Genomic DNA, 17,248 nt, shown 5'->3' with positions numbered 1-17,248 from the left:
TGAAAAATCAGCTGATAACCTTATGGGGATTCCCTTGTATGTTATTTGTTGCTTTTCCTTTGCTGCTTTTAATGTTTTCTCTTTGTCTTTAATTTTTGCCAGTTTGATTAACATGTGTCTTGGTATATTCCTTCTTGGGTTTATCCTATATGGGACTCTCTGTGCTTCCTGGACTTGAGTGAGTGTTTCCTTTCCCATGTTAGGGAAGTTTCTGGCTATTATCTCTTCAAATATTTTCTCAGGCCCTTTCCCTCTCTCTTCTCCTTCTTGGACCCCTATAATGTGAATGTTGGTGTGTTTAATGTTGTCCCAGAGGTCTCAGACTGTCCTCATCTCTTTTCATTCTTTTTTCATTATTCTGTTCCATAGTAGTGATTTCCACCAATCTGTCTTTCAGCTCACTTATTCGTTCTTCTGCCTCATTTATTCTGCTATTGATTCTTTCTAGTGCATTTTTCATTTCAGGTATTGTGTTTTTCATCTCTGTTTGTTTGTTCTTTAAATCTTCTAGCTCTTTATAAAACATTTCTTATATCCTCTTGGTCTGTGCTTCCATTCTTTTTCCAAGATTTTGGATCATCATTACTATCATTACTCTGAATTCTTTTTCAGGCGGATTGCCTGTCTCTACTTCATTTAGTTGTTCCTCTGGGATTTTATCTTGTTCCTTCATCTGGAGCATATTTCCCTGCTGTCTCACTTTGTCTACCTTTCTGTGTTTGTGGTCTCCATTCTTCAGGCTGCAGGATTGTAATTCTTCTTGGTTCTGGTGTCTGCCCCCTGGTGGGTGAGGTTGGCCTGGGGATTTGTGTAGGCTCCTGGTGGGAGGGACTGGTACCTGCTCACTGGTGGGTGGAGCTGTATCAAGGAGTGTGTTTATTGGCAGCTGTTAATTCAGGAAGACTTTAGGCAACCTGTCTGCTGATGCGTGGGGCTGTGTTCCCACCTTGTTGGTTGTTTGGCCTGAAGCCTCCCAGCACTGGAGCCTGCAGGCTGTTGGGTGGGGCCAGGTCTTGGTGCCAAAATGGCAACCTCCAAGAGAGCTCATGTCAATGAGTATTCCCTGGGGTATCTGCCACCAGTCCTTGCCCTCACAGTGAGCCACAGTTGACCCCTGTCTCCCCAGGAGACCCTCCAAGACCCACAGGTGGGTCTGGTCCAGGATTCTGTGGAGTCACTGCTTTGCCCTTGGTCCCAGCGCATGTGAAAGCTTGTGTGCGCCCTCCAAGGGTGGAGTCTCTGCTTCCCCCAGTTCTGTGGAACTCCTACACTTAAGCCCTGTTGGCCTTCAAAGCCAAATGTTCTGGGGGCTCCTCCTCCCAATGCCAGACCCCCAGGCTGGGGAGACTGAGGTGGTGCTCAGAACTCTCACTCCTGTGGGGGAACCTCTGTGATGTAATTATTTTCCAGTTTGTGGGTCACCCACTCAGCAGATATGGGATTTGACTAAATTGCGAAAGTGCCCCTGCTACCATCTCATTGTGGCTTCTTCTTTGTCTCTGTGTGTAGAATATCTTTTTGGTAGGTTCAAGTCTTTTTTGTTGATGGTTGTTCAGCAGTTAGTTATAATTCTGCTGTTTTCATGAGAGGAGGTGAGCTCAAATCCTTCTACTCTGCCATCTTACTGCTCCAGAAGCCTGAGGGTCAGTGTGATATAATGGCAAGCGTACTCTATTTGAAGACTTGGGGCCAGGTCTAGGCTTCCTTTTTACTTTCCCTCTGGCCCCAGGTAAGTCATTTAATTTCTCTGGGTCTTCCTCCAGTCTTAAAATATCACTGACTCTAAACAGAGAACTTTGGGTTGTGCACGCCCAAGCGTGGCCACACAGCCTGGGCCTCCTCTTTGCTCCCCAAGGAGCAGTCACTACCTGCTCTGAAGGAAACTGCTACCAGGCCTGGCAATTTCTTAAAATAAGACAATGATGAAGGTTGCCACATTGTTTGACACTTCCTTTCACGAAAGATTTCTCTTTAGCATGCAAGGCTGTTTGATAGCATTTTACCCACTGTAGAATTTCTTTCAAAATTGGAGTTAATCTCTGCAACCCTGCTGCTGCTGTATCAACTAAGCATTTGTAGTGTTCTAAATCCTTTATGCTAATTTCAACAATCTTCACAGCATCTTCACCAAGAGTAGTTTCTATCTCAAGAAACCACTCTCTTTGCTCATCCATAAGAAGCATCTCCTCATCTGTTGAAGTTTTATCATGAGATTGAAGCGATTTGGTCACATTTTCAACCTCAACTTCTAGTTCTAATTGTCTTGCTATTTCTACCACCTCTGCAGTTCCTTCCTCTGCTAAAGTCTTAAACCCCTCAAAGTCATCCATGAGGGCTGGAATTAACTCTTTCCAAAATCCTGTTAGTGTTGATATTTTGACTTCTTCCCATGAATCACAAATGTTCTTACTGGCATCTAGAATGGTGAATCCTTTCCAGAAGGTTTTCCATTTACTTTGCCCAAATCCATCAGAGGAATTGCTATTGATGGCAGCTATAGCCTTATGAAATGTATTTCTTAAATAATAAGACTTGAAAGTCAAAATTATACCTTGATCCATGTGCTGCAGAATGAAAGTTATGTTAGCAGGCATGAAAACAACATCAATCTCATTGTACACCTCCATCCGAGCTCTTGGGTGACCAGGTGCCCTGTCAATGTGCAGTCATATTTTGAAAGAAATGTTTTTTCTGAGCAATAGTTCTCAACAGTGGGCTTAAAATATTCAGTAAACCATGTTGTAAACAAATGTGCTGTCATCCAGGTTTTGCTGTTCCATTTATAGAACATAGGAAGAGTAAACTGAGCATCATTCTTAAAGACCCTGGGATTTTTGGAATGGTAAATGAGCACTGGTTTCAAGTTAAAGCTACCAGGTACATTAGCCCCTAACAAGAAAGTCAGCCTGTCCTTTGAAGCTTTGAAGTCAGGCACTGACTTCTCCTCTCTAGCTATGAAAGTCCTAGATGGCATCTTCTTCCAATAGAAGGCTGTTTCATCTGCATTGAAAATCTGTTGTTTAGTGTAGCCACCTTCATTAATTATCTTAGCTAGATCTTCTAGATAACTTGCTGCAGCTTCTACATCAGCACTTGCTGCTTCACCTTGCACTTTTCCTTAATCCTCATTAACCAAGCGCTGCTAGTTTCCAACTTTTCTTCTTCAGCTTCCTCACCTCTCTCAGCGTTCACAGAATTGAAGAGAGTTAGGGCCTTGCTCTTGATTAGGCTTTGGCTTAAGGGAATGTTGTGGCTGTTTTGATCTTCTATCCAAACCACTACAACTTTCTCCATCTCAGCATTAAGGCTGTTTCACTTGCTTGTCATTCATGTGTTTACTGGAGTAGCACTTCTAATTTCCTTCAAAAACTTTTCCTTTGCATTCAAAACTTGGCTTACTGCTTGGTGTAAGAAGCCTAGTTTGTTTTGACATGCCTTCTTCACTAAGTGTAATCATTTCTAGCTTTTGATTTAACGTGAGAGATGTGTGACTCTTCCCTTCACTTGAACATTTAGAGGCCATTGTAAGGTTATTAACTGGCCTAAATTCAACATCCTTGTGTCTCAGGGATTAGGGAAGCCTGAGGAGAGGGAAAGAGACAGGGGAACAGGCTGTTGATGGAGCAATGAGAAAATACACAACATTTATAGATTGTTTGCCACCTAATATAGGTGCAGTTCCTGGCACTCTAAACAATTACAATAGTAACATCACAGCTCACCATAATAAATGAATAATGAAAAAGTATTATAATTTACTTTGTGAGAATTGCCAAAATGTGATACAGAGACATGAAGTGAGCAAATGCTATTGGAAAAAACGGCGCCAATAGACTAGCTTGACACAAGGTTGCCACAAAACTTCAATTTGTAAAAAATGGAATATCTGCAAAGAACAGTAAAGTGAAACACAAGAAAATGTAGTATTCCTGTATAGTTAGTACACGTAATTGTGTAGTATATATACATATAGTACATCAAGTGAGTATATGAAAATGCTCTTCCTACACGATATAATCTGAGAGTAGGAAAAGTTATCAAGGTTTGAACACAGACATAAATATAGAGAAGAATATTTTGAAAATAAGATCAAATTGTGGTTTGAGTGTTTTGTTTGGTATGATTTTTTTGTTGTTGTTGTTAATTTGTACATACATATAAGAATGTATAGAAGAAAAGATACAGGACCTTAGCTTCTCTGGTAGGTTTATTCCAATCCAAAATCTGATTTGATTTATAATCCATTGAAAGAAAATTTTAACTATAATTATATGTTGATTAAACTCTCTGTGTGAAATGTCAAATACATAAAAATATTTCATTTGCAACTGCAATATACTGAAGCTTCAATTTTGTCAGAGAAGTATTGGCTTTGTTTTCCAAGAATTTATTGATTAAAAGAAATCTAATTTCACATTTTAATTTAATATTTCACTTTTACACAGAAGTGCTCAGAATAAAGAAGCAAACAGTCTATGAGATTATAATTGCATTATTTAAAAAAATGTTTCATTGTTTTGAATATTTTAAAAACAGTAGCACTGTTGTAACAGAATGTCCATTCTAAATGTCTGACTGGTGTGACATTAACAAACAAGTCAAACTCTAGAAGAGTATTTATTTTCAAGCACACTATTTCTATTTTTTGATGTATAGATTTTGCTAATGAAAAAAAGGAGGAAATAACTCAGAATCTTCACTTAGCCCAGAATGAAAATAATTTAATTTCTTTATCTAACTCTGGTTATAAAAATGTAAGATTACATTTCAAGAGATAACATATACATTCTCCAGGATGAGGTAAGTCTGATTTTTGTATGCCCTTGCTAATGAGAACAGAATTGTAAAGGGTGACCAAGAAAACACAATATGAAGAAGATAAATATGCAGTATGACAAAAATTAATAAATAATTCCCTTGTCTGAGTTAGATCCATAACCAGGAGCTGTGACCCTGAAGTCAGTGATTTGATTTGGACCTGGCTTCGAGGGAACCCACCATGGGGAAGGGTCTCCTGTATCCATTCTGGATGTTCACTGCCCAACTGCCACACCATCCATTTATTGTTCATTAATTCATTCATTTACCCACTCATTTACATAACAAACAGGATTATTGAGTACAGGCCATCCTTTCCCTAGCTGCTGACGATACCAATGCTCCTGTCCTCGAGAAGTTCAGCCAAGTGTAAGAGACATTGGCATGTGAATAACGAATATGAGAAATGTATACAGGATGGGACACTCAAATATATTTTGGGTGTAATAACAGAAAGATAGAATTGAAAAGGTAAATAGGCAGTTATAAAACAACCAAGATGAGGGAGAACACTCCAGGCTAAGGAAACAGCAGGTGTCAAGGCAAGACAATCCGAAGTAAAACTGTCCCTCAGGCCAGAGATGGAAAGATAGAGTCATGGTGTGAGAGGCCTTATACCCATTTTAATGTTATAACATGGGGTCTCCAACTTTATTAATTTTTTTATCATGGTAAAATTTACAGAACATAAAATTTACCATGTTAACTATCTTTAAGTGCACAATTCAGCTTTAAGTACATTCACATTGTTGTGCACCCATCACCACCATCCATCTCCAGAACTTTTACATCTTCCCAAACTGAAACTCTGGACCCATTAAACACTAACTCCCTACTCTCCTTTCCCCCCATCCTCTGGCAACCACCATTCTACTTTTTGTCTCTATGTATTTGACTATTCCAGGTACCTCTTTTAAGTGGAATCATATAATACTTGTACTTTTGTGTCTGGCTTATTTCACTTAGCATCATGTCTTCAAGATTCATCCCTGTTGTAGCATGTGTCAAAATTTCATCCCAGGCTGTTTTGTTCATGGGTCAGTTAAACTGTTTTGAGGAAGCACCTCCAATGCATGGGTAGTATTAATGTATCACATACATGATAAAGAATACACAAAATAGATATTTTCAAAGGATAAGACTAAAAGATTAACTTATTATTTTCTTTCATAATGAATTTTCTTGAAACCCCCCTCTGGGCTGCCTGTACCTCTGTTTGGACACTACTGCTAGAGAACATGGAAAAGCATTGTGGAATATTAAGCAGAGGAGCAATATAGTTTGACACTATGACCCAGTTTTCCATCAGACATTCTCCTCCTGCTGTGTGCTCTATAGTTAGTGAGGAGGGGCAGGTTTCAAAGACTAGATAATTCAAGTCACTAGGTTTGTATTTTTAGAGTGGAATGTTCTAGTGAATCTAAGTGTACCCCTCATTCATTGCCATTGCATATCATTCTAACTTCATTCCACATAAAACATTTTGTTGAAAAGCATAAAATAACACAGCTACTGGAAAGCACTTGCTGGTCACTGTTGATTTTAAGATTGCAGGTGAATGTGCTGGTAGAATTTAAGGGTATCTTGATGTTTTGGAGTATTGTTCAAAATTGTATCAAAGTCAGCTTATTCCTTAAAAACAAACCACAAAAGAGGTACTACTAAAATCTGGGGTTAGAACAGCAGAGACTGCATAGTGGTTGAAAAAGCATGGACCTTGGAGTCAAGTAGACCTCAGTATAACTCTGACGTTACCGCTTACTAGTTGCGTAACGCTGGGCAAGTGTCTACACCTCTTGTAACCTTAATTTTATTATCTATAAATATTTGACAATAACTTCTTAGCAAAGTTGTTAAGAGCATGAAATGATGTAATGTACCCACATGCCTAGTACAGATACTAGTTGGTGTTAGTGTCATCTTTTTTAGCTGTGAACCCCAGACAGGAAAACCAATTTTATTACCTTGTTCCATGCACTAGGACATGTTTAATCCCTCTTTCTGGAATGCCCTCTTCCCCCCAGAAAAAATCCAAACTGGATTTCAAGATTCAGATTTCAGTGTCTCTTATTTTGACATTTTAGAGGTCCAATTAAGCTCTTTCTCATCACAATTCCTATATGATTTACTTGCGTCTCTAATATATTAATAACCACTAATTTCGGGTCAGTGCTGTGATGAGCTGACCAGTTTCCCTTCAGGGAAAAAAGGACTTATTGCCCTACTGCTGGGAGTGTCACCAGCAGACAGCTCCTTTTCAGGAATTATCTCAGATGAGAGCACCTCTCAGGTCATGCTCCCTTTCCAAGGTGGCCCCATCCAATAACCTGAAGGGTGATGATATAAGGCCCCAGGTTCTTCACAGCACTGTGACAAGTCCAAAGGATCATCTCATCTTCAGAACTTGCCTTAGAGTTGGCTAAGTCTTTCATTGAGACCAGATCACAGCTCAACCTCTCTCTCTTTCTCCCGATCTTCTGCCTATCCCTTCTCTTCCCCAGGTGGTGATCATAAGAACATTCCCTAATAAACCCCCTGCACCCAAATTTCCACCTCAGAATCTGCAACCCAGGCACCCAAACTGCAGCCTTACCTCAGGCACTTATTGCTACAATTATTGGTTCACTGCCTGTCTCACTCCATAGGCTGGGTTCACTTCTGGTTACTTTAATATTCTCAGGATCTAGTTAATACCTGGTTGGTATTAACCAGGTATTAACTTGTTGGATAAATTCATTAAAACTGAGATTTCATTTTCTTTGGCCAAGAAATTCTATTTTCTTTTTTAATAAAGTTTATTTATTTATATTCTCTATGTTTACAGAAAAAGAAGTTAGAGGAGTTAACTCAAAAATTGACTCCAATTAAATAGTGGGGAAATGGGAATGACAGAATTGTAAAAGCCAATATACCAATGATACAGATCAATATAGTTATAATGAGTCATTGAATAGTTTTAAATCATTGAGTAAGTAGTCCTTGAGCTGAGCATCTACCATATACCAGGCACTGCTTAAGTGTTAAAATAAGACTAACTCTCTACTCCCAAGGAAAATTATGTTCAAGTGGAAGAGAGGGGCAAAACAGAATAGAACAGCATAATTCCAGAGAGCAACAGGTAGTATGAAGGTCACTGAAAGGGCTTAGAAAATACCATCCCAAAATATACCTCTCTGGCATGTTGATTACTTTGAACTGAAGGCAGTTGAGAAGCAGCAGATTCAGGAAGGGCTCTCTGCCCTCCCTGTATCAGGAAGAGGAGGGAATTCTTATCACCAGAGATGGGGAGTTGACATCAAGATGAGTCTGTACAAACAAATCTTACGGAAATAACCCTTATATTCCATTAGTTTCCCCCACATGTTTCCTGTTCACTTCCCCACAGTTTAATACCCTTAGCTCAAACCCCCTTTTCCTTTGTCTTGCCACATTTCCACAAGTTATCACTCTTTGTTAAAATGATATATAAGCCCCTGGGTCTAACTGCTTTGGGATTCTTGCTTCTTTCTGTGAAACCCTCTGTGCCATGTACAAATATTAACATCAAATAAAATGTGTATGCTTTTCCTCCTGTTTTCCTGTCTTTTGTGAGTTCTACTCACATGTCCCAGCCACAGAACCTAAGAGGAGAAAGGAAAAGTCTTTCCTCCCCTCCATCGCTGTAGGTAGAATGGTCAGGAAGGACTCTCCCAGAAGGTGAGCAGAGATCTCAGTGATGAAAATCCATACTTGCAGATATTTGGAAAAAATGTGGGGGTTGGGGGGAGGTAGGTAATAAAAGGCCAGGCATTAGGTACAAAACTGACTCTAAGTTTCAGGCAGCTAAATATATGCGCTAAATTGCTTGTTTTTATCTGGAAAGGTGACATATTCTAATTCTTAAGAAGAGCCAAAGTTTTTCCTTGAATAAAACTGGATGGCACTGAGAGAAGTAAACAATGTCTTCATCAACTATTTCACAACAAAGACAGAAGCAGAAATCTGTGCCAACTTTTATAGCGACACTGGAGACCTAACATTAAAAAGCATTCAGGAAAGACAATTTCTGTGAGCGGTACAATGGCTCAGCGTGCTTAGAGCAGCAGCTAGATGACGTGACCTTTAGGTTTTCTTCTTTACGGAAGAGCTGGATGTCAGACAGTCAAGATTATATTTGCTCTCAAGGGCCTCAGTCCAGGTATCACAGAGTATTCATTTCTTCTCTGACTCATTAATCAAGAAAAAAATTGTTCAGAACAACCTGGGACAAAGGCTTTAATCATAACACTCTATTTTCCTGCTGCATTTAAGACTCACAATTTAGGCTGACTTCATAGAATTCTATTGAAATATCACCTACCTAGATAAAGAACTACTTGCTTCCAGTATATAATTCCATTCTTTTCATTTGCAAATGTATACACCACCATCACCACCACCCATTGCTATAAAATAGGGTTTTCAGTTTTGTGGATGCATGTTAAGTTTTATTGAGATACCAGTAAATGACAACAGGCATAAAATTAAGGAAATAGTGTCAAGATATCCAAGGAAGTGGGAAATGGAGATGATTAAGCTATTACAATAGGGCAGGTTTGCTTAACCTAACTTTGTAATTTTGTTTCCTGACAATTAAACCAAAAGATAGCATTTATTAAACAGCAACAACACACCAGCAGAGGCATGTCACAATAATGTCACAGAAAGAACGTGAATTCCAAAGTAAAAAATTTAGCAGGTCGAGTTTTATCATAGTAGCAGAGGAATGTCATCACATCACAAAACATGCATTGCAACCCTCAAAGTGCTTTGACTTCTCATTACTAATATACCCTACAGATAAAATACCTACTAAGTCAATGAATGAGATGCATTTAATTTTGCAAATATTTAAAACACTTATGATCAAATCCAAGCTCTACCATCTGAAGGAGTTTAGGACATGGCACCCCCAAATTTGTTACTTTGGTACATTGATCATTTTGAGCTGAAAGCACTTGAAAAGCAGCAAATGCAGGGAGAGGCTTTCTCTGCACTCCCTTATCTGCCTAGAGACAGATCCTCCAAAAGGAGCTCAACTCTCAACCACGGGACGTTGAGTCCCCTCACAGGACAGGAGACTAGAAGTGACACCATAGCCAGGCAGACTTTGTCACCAACTCTTATGTATCCCTGCGATTCTTCTAAGGGCCCATTCAACTTTCCTAAAATTATTTACTCTCCCCTAAGTGGCCTACATTTCTCCTCTCCTTCCCCTATTAAGATAGTATATAAGCTCTCTAATCCTAACCTTTTTTGAGTTATTCACTTCTTTTTTCCTGTGATGCTCCCCGGCATGTAATATTCAAAATGAATACCCTTGTATACTTTTTCTCCTGTTAAGCTGCCTATTGTTTGTTTAGTTCATAGGCCCAGCTATTGAATATAGGAGGGTAGAGGGAAAGTCATTTCTCCTTTATATACCTAATTTTTCAACTACATAACATAACCCCAACTGAAAAGGTGTTGGGATCAAATAACAATGTGTGAAAGCCCCTGGCTGACATGGCTTCTGGCGGATGACAGTCACGATGTCTTTCCTTCCCTCCACTTCCCTTCCTTTCCTCTTTCCACAACCTAGTATAAAAGGAAGGCTATATCCTGAACGTAGATAACAGTCATAAGTAGCCTCCTTTCTGGGCCTGGAGCAGGTGTATAAACGGAGGCTGCATACCTTATCTACATATTTAAAAGTTGTAAGTCAAGCTGGCAAACTGTTAAATAAAATATGTTATATCCTTCCATCTTGTTAAATATACCTTCATAACAATCTGGAAGGCCAAGTTCAAGATTAGATCTCTCAGGTCCCTCAGAGTTTCATGCCAAAATTTAGCAGGAGGCCCTGGGCACAATCCCTCTCCCCAGTCATGAGGCCTGTATCCCTACCCTTCCCTCCACCAGCTCCTCCACCCACAAAGGGCCTGGTAGGCATGGTGTGAACACCCCAGCATGATCGAGCTCCAGACACACCTCCATAACCAACTGGCCCTGGAGCCAAAGGGTGTGCCCACCAGCAACCACAGTCTGTCCTAAGGAGAAAGGGATTGGGAAGAGGTCCCAACAGGCCTTGGTGGCAGTGATTAGGGCCTGTTGAACAGAAAATTCCATGGTCCCAGATGCCCTGAACTTAGTCTAGAAATGAGGTTAAGGATCCCAGGCAGCCAGGAACCTTGGCCCCAAGGACTCCTCACCTGCTTGGTGGAGAGGAGGCCACAGGGGGCGCTCTAAAGCTCCACCTGAAGCCAAGTCTTACCTGGTGCTCAGGGTGATACTGCTGACAAGTTTAGCAATTCTTGCAATAATCCACCATCACCAGGAAATCAATACCCACAAAAATACTGAAGTTAATATGATTAGGGTATCAAGAAAAAGTAATTCTATAAAAAGGCCGTTTTCCCTTTTCCTGCATCAACAGAAGCAAAGATGAATGTAGCTTGAGTGCTTTTCTCTCACTCATCTTTTTCCCAACTATATCACTATTTTAAGGTTCACTTCTATCTGTGCTTAGCACATCTGAATTTTCTCTCTCCCTCTTCCTCTCTTTCCTTTCTTCCATTCGCTCATCCCTCCCTCTTGATTTCTCATTTTGTGTTTTGATAAACCCATCATTTTTATGGACAAAAAATAGAATTAGAAGCTGTGTTTGCTACCTTTAAAAAAGTTATATCTAGAGGTACATCAGTTAAATATGGAAGGAATAAATTTTCCCATCACAATGTGGTAGTAGTGGAATAGCTCAAACTTTCTTGATTTCTGGGACTCACTTTATTTGATCCAATGTGTCCTCTAAAAACTGCAAAATACCTTTACTGGAAAAGAAAGAAAGTAAAATATCATGCTTCTTTTGGGTGTCTATGCATGCAACGAGAGAGGAGTTACTTAGCTTTAACAGTGCCTTTACACTGTTAACAGTCACATTACTGATCCAAGTACTTCCCGTTTCACTAAAGGCAGGTAAAGGGGAAGGAGTTACTTTCTACAGTACTCAAAGAACAGGCAGGAACAAAAAGGACTCATAGCACCAGGGGAGAACCGTGCACGAACAGCTGGACAATTCCTTTTATTCCACCCTTCATTACCCCTTGAACAAAACTCACCAAATCTTCCAGTGTTAGCAGCTCATACTGCCCACTTACAGATTAGTTTGTATTCTTAAAAATCATTACAAATTAACTGTTCCCATAATCTGACCAAGTCTAACTTAGTCTTTGAGCCATTTGTCCTCATACTGCAAAATATCTTATTCCGTATAAAGTCCATGCAGGAGAGTGGTTCGTTTATGGTCACCATAGTGAGAACATTTCAGGATTTCATAAAAACAACCAATCAATCCTTTCATAATGAAAATGATATGATAGCCTTTGCAAAAAAGAAAACATCGCAGACCTAACATGAATTGGAGATGTGATTTTTTTGTTGTTGTGTTATCTGCAGCTGTGAGGACATTTAACCCACCCACTCTCACTCTTTCACCTGATACTAGCAAAAATATGCATTGGCCAAAAAATTAACCAGAAGCTTAGCGTGGCCATAGAGGATAAAAGTAACTGACCAACTATCTTAGTCGGTTTGGGCTGCTGTTACAAAAATACCATACACTGGGTGGCTTAAACAACAAACATTTGTTTTTCACAGTTTTTGCAGTTGAGAAGTCCAAGATCAAAGTTCAGGGTGCTGGTAAGGACCCCCTTCCTGGTGGACAGATGTCGGACTTTTTAAATCCTCACATGGCAGGGAGCAGAGAGAGGGAGCAAGACCCCTCGTGTCTCATTAGGGCACTAATCCTATTCATGTGTGCTGGGCACAATTCCAAGCGCAAAGATGGAACAGTTAATGAGAAAGAAAGGGTGCCTTTCATGGGCTGGCGGGGGTGGGCGTGAGAGATGGGAGGGGAAATGGGTCGATAATAGACAATAAATAAGGAAACAACATAATTTCAGACAGAGATAAGCCCAGTGAAGACGTTAAAATACCCTTCTCTCCCCATTCTGCACCTCCACCCCATCCCCACTTATCATCTCTGAATGACAATGTTTTCTGACAAACTCTCCGCCCAATCCTGAATAGACCATTTCCTCCTGCGGATGCCCTGATCCCATGTCTACCTCTAGCCTGCACCTTTATTGTATTTGTTTACCTGTCTTATCTTTCCCTACGAGACTTCAGGCCCCTTTGGAGTAAAGGTCAGACACTTTTTCTTAATGATTTTGTAGTTGTTATTCCTGGCACATATTCTGTATTTTGCTCACCGTATAACATATTCAATAAACGCCAATTAACTGAACGAACCTGTTGAAGGAATAAGGATGCCACTAACTGTAGCTAGCATTGAACTATTATTGTGCAACTTGAGGCTTAGTAGGAATGACTACATTGATGTGATCACAATCTTTTACAAAGATTTTATGATAATCTCATTAGAATCATGTTCTATTGTTTAATTTAGTAGCTCTCACCCCCGTACCATTTAAAAAATATTACAGCTTAGGATTCACTCTACTAAAGCGATGTAGGTCAGAAATTGAATGAAACAGATAAACTGTGTAGTTAAGAGGTGAGCCCAGAGACACCGAAGAACGATGTAACATTTCCCAGAACCCTAGAGAACTTGCTTCCAGAGACAGAACAGTAAATTGTATTACTCAGATAGCAACACAGCACTGAAGGACAACCAACTAAATAATTTGAGGCTGCTTTCCAGTATTGGAAAGCACACTGTGACCTCACGATGGCTTTGCTTTGGGGCCATCTGTCTGAGGGCTGTAACCAGCTCAGGTCTTTATTCAGTGCCTCCCAGGGAACTGCCAGTTCCAAGGTAGGCAGAGGAAAACCTCTTGGCATTGCAAAAATAAAGAACCTCTTAAGGTGATTTAGGACTCATCTGCATGATAATGGGTAGAGTATAGATGAGAGAGTGCAAACCACAGAACTGATTGCTTCCAACATTAATGAGAAAATGCCTTCTATTGTTGCAAAACCAGTTACAGAAGAATCATACTAAAAGCTCTATTAGGCATTAGGTATCAGCCTTGGACTTTATTAAGAGTTACATCTTTAAAATATTACTTATCAGGAGGCCAGCCTATCTTTACAGCTCTGATGTGCTCCTCTACGCTCCCTGATGATTTTTCTCCAGCACAGTCAGGTCTAGGACCATGGATTAACTCCTGCGTCTTTCCTTCCACCGTCAGAGACAGGATCCAACAGAGCACAGGAAAACCACAAATCCAGTAGAGTACATAAGAAGCCTGAAGTCTGCTGCAAAGTAACCAACAAATATCTACTGTATTCTGTGGCCACAGACATTTGTTTTTCGGCTATGTTTAGGAAGAGAACAGCAAAAAGTATTCCCCTTTTTATTTTACTAATGGAAAATCTGGATCAAAAAGATGCTGAATTAGTGAATCTCAGAAAGAAGAAACATGTTATTAGAGATAAAGCAGTAGGCTTTTCCTGAATTTCTTATCTGCGGTCTCTTCATCAAAAGACAGAAAAGAGTTGAAACAGATTAGTAGATTAGTAAATTTGGGCTAACACAAGGCAAGTCCTGTTCTAACATTATGGTACCCATCATTCCTAAAATTAAAAATAACTACTATTTATGGAGCACATGCCATGTGTCAGCCAATATTCTAGGTGTTTCATGTACTTATCTAATTTCATTCTCCCAATAACACTGTGTGGTCAGTATCATTATCCTATTTTCACAGATAGAGAAACTGAAGCTCAGAAATTTTAAGTGATTTGCTCAGTCTTATAGGTAGTAAATTGAAGAGCCAGGATTGGAAACCAAATATGCGTGACTTTAAAATTTGCATTTTTTCTAATTTATACATGGCCTTGAGAAAATTAATTTCAAAGCTCAAATAATACCCCTTCTCCATTAAAAAAAAACAACAACAATCTTTAAGGACAAGACTTGACTTTGCATTTTAATCCTGAGCTATCAGGATTTTTTAAAAGCATTAACTCATAGTAGGAATCTTTAAAGATTTAATTTAAATGTGTTTAACTTACTTAATTTAATTAATTTGCATCACTAAGTCCAAGCACATTTTTTGAGGAAAGAGACCTTCTAAGTACAAGCTTGTCCCATTGGTCTCTCTAGCCTCATTGTAGTTTTTCAATCCAGAATGACAGCTCATGGTAGGCTTATGAGAGCTTAAACACAGTGTGCCTCAAAGTGGGAGAGACAGGTTCTGGGGGATCACATAACAGGTGCTGCAGTGGCTACTTAAAACGTTGCACAGCATCCATGTCAAAATGATGTTTACTAGAACAAATGACCTTTGAGAGAAAGGGAGAAGTAAAAGAGAGGGTGGATGGGAAGGGATAGCAATTCAGGGCCTGAAACAGGACATGTTATAATAACTGTGCCAATTATCTTACGACCATCACAAAATAAACTGAAGTTATTTCCTCAACAGTCATTCAATCCAAGTGTACTAAACATCTCTTACCATATTTGCATGTTATTCGATTCACTCTAAAGGAATGAACACCTATGTGATTTTCAAGAAATCCTATTATACTATCCGATGACTATAACATTCCTTATTTTCCCAGACATGATTGTAGTTTCAGGCCCCTTTTTAAGATAACCACAATCACAGTTCAGTACAATTACCTAGATAGATCTCCTGGTGTGACATCTCACACCTGTCTGTTGAGATAAACTATCTTTTGTAGGTTTCTAAATCATTTGCTTTCTAGTGCTTCCCACGTCTTAAATTGGGTGCAGGAGGGAGAAGGAAAGAGGGATGTAGCAGGAAAAAAAAGACATGACAATATTAAGAATAATTCAGAATTGGCTCTTTAACTATGGAAGGACATAATAAATTTCTCCTACAATTTGTGAATTACATTTACTTTCATTTTTCTTATTTTCTTACTTTCCTCCTTATAGAGGAAGGTAATGTTTGATTTTCTCCTCTGCCTTAAGTGCTTCCTTTGCAAGTGGAAGAGTAAGAGGAAAAGAGCTGGGAGTGCAGGAACCGGGGCCATGGGTTTCTTGTAGGTTACCTTGTAATTTCTGGCTGTACTCGGTCCTGTGAGACTGGCTCCTCGTCAAGGTACCAGAGTGGTCCCCAGGGACACTGCTCTCAACCACAGTGTCAGTCTTCCTTCTCTCCAGCATATAGAGCCTGGGCCTCGTGAAGGGCAGACTCTTTTTCCTGGTGCCCAGAGTTTCTTTCCCGGGGGCTCCTTTGGGCTCCATCGGAGGCAGAGACCAGCTCTAGGGACCAGCGGGCAATGGCTGGCTGCTAAAGGGCCTCAGGGTAAAGGTTAAAGCCACCAGCCTGAGGAGCTTAACTGCCCCCTTCTAAACAACCGGCTTCACTCCAGGGTTACCTAGCTGTGACTGCCACCTCCACGGAGTCCCAGGGCTCCACCCCTATGAGGTCATTCTTTTTTATACCTAGAAGCCAACAGGGGAAGCTGCCACCTGTTAACCTGAGAGACCTGCCGCACCGAGCTAGGCAAAGCAGCACTGCGCTGCAACATGCTGCTGAAGCAAACAAAAATCCCATTGTGTGGGCCGAGGGCTGGGAGTCAGGGGAAAGGAAAGTGAACAAGGTGAGGCGGGAGGAGGGGAAGCGCGCGTGTGTGTACCCTGCGGCTTATGGGTTTAGTGTGTGCCGCTGGGTGTGTACAGGTGCGCTGGGACACTGCGTTGCGGTTCTGCTGCCCCGAGCCAGACGGGGCTCGGCTGTGACTCTCAGCTAGAGTCACCCACACGTGACCGCGGAGCTAGTGTGGAGCCATGAGAATTTGCATTTGCATGACAACAGTGGGGACAGAATCGTTTTTTAAGGATTACTGAGCGCCCTCAAAGTCATGCTTCCGCCTTTAAACACCGAACATTCAGAGATTATTTGCTAAAAAACATACTTGCCAAACCCTGATCCGCATTCCTGAGGAAACAAGGGTTTGCACTGGAGAGGGGTCCGGCGGCAGGCGCGAGAGGAGCGAAAGGCCTGGAGCCTTTCCGATTTCTTGCTCTCCACGTGCTAATTTCCCTAGGCTGAAATTAGTCTTTTCAGTCCCAACCCCGTCCTTCTGGGTCCTGATCCTTGGGAAAATAAGCACTGGGCCAGGGTGTGATTTCTGTAAGATCTTTTCCTGACCCTTTCGCAGGCGGAGTGCCCGAGAACGGCAGCTCACCTTGGGAAAATAAGCGGAGGGAAAATGTTTGAAACTGAGAAGGGACTCTAGACAGTGGAAAGGCCTGGGGGGCGGGGAGGAGGGTAGAAAGGCAAATAGTGATGGGCCTTTCATTAGTTTTTTTGAAGTTGTTTTTCCTCGTACTTACTGAGATTTCTCAAGGGGAGAATTCTCAGAAGCTCTGGGAATATGCCAAGTGTTTTGTATGCCCTCGTTAAAGAAAAGAGAGACCCTGAGGAGGAAAATA

The 17,248-nt window shown here is 40.6% G+C and overlaps 1 protein-coding gene across 1 annotated transcript in view; it reads right to left on the bottom strand.

Moving 5' to 3' along the window:
- The window catches only part of ARHGEF38 (Rho guanine nucleotide exchange factor 38), a 148,556-nt gene extending 132,496 nt beyond the window's left edge, over positions 1–16,060 (bottom strand). Inside the window, exon 1 of the mRNA XM_082463099.1 lies at positions 15,859–16,060. Within this exon, the coding sequence (XP_082319225.1) occupies positions 15,859–16,054 (196 nt within the window). The 5' untranslated portion in view covers positions 16,055–16,060. The remainder of the gene's footprint in view (positions 1–15,858) is intronic.
- Between the last annotated feature and the right edge of the window lie 1,188 nt (positions 16,061–17,248).

This window comes from Balaenoptera physalus (assembly GCF_965194825.1).
Source record: "Balaenoptera physalus genome assembly, chromosome: 5".
Lineage (NCBI taxonomy): Eukaryota > Metazoa > Chordata > Mammalia > Artiodactyla > Balaenopteridae > Balaenoptera > Balaenoptera physalus.
This window is presented reverse-complemented; position numbering and strand designations above follow the sequence as displayed.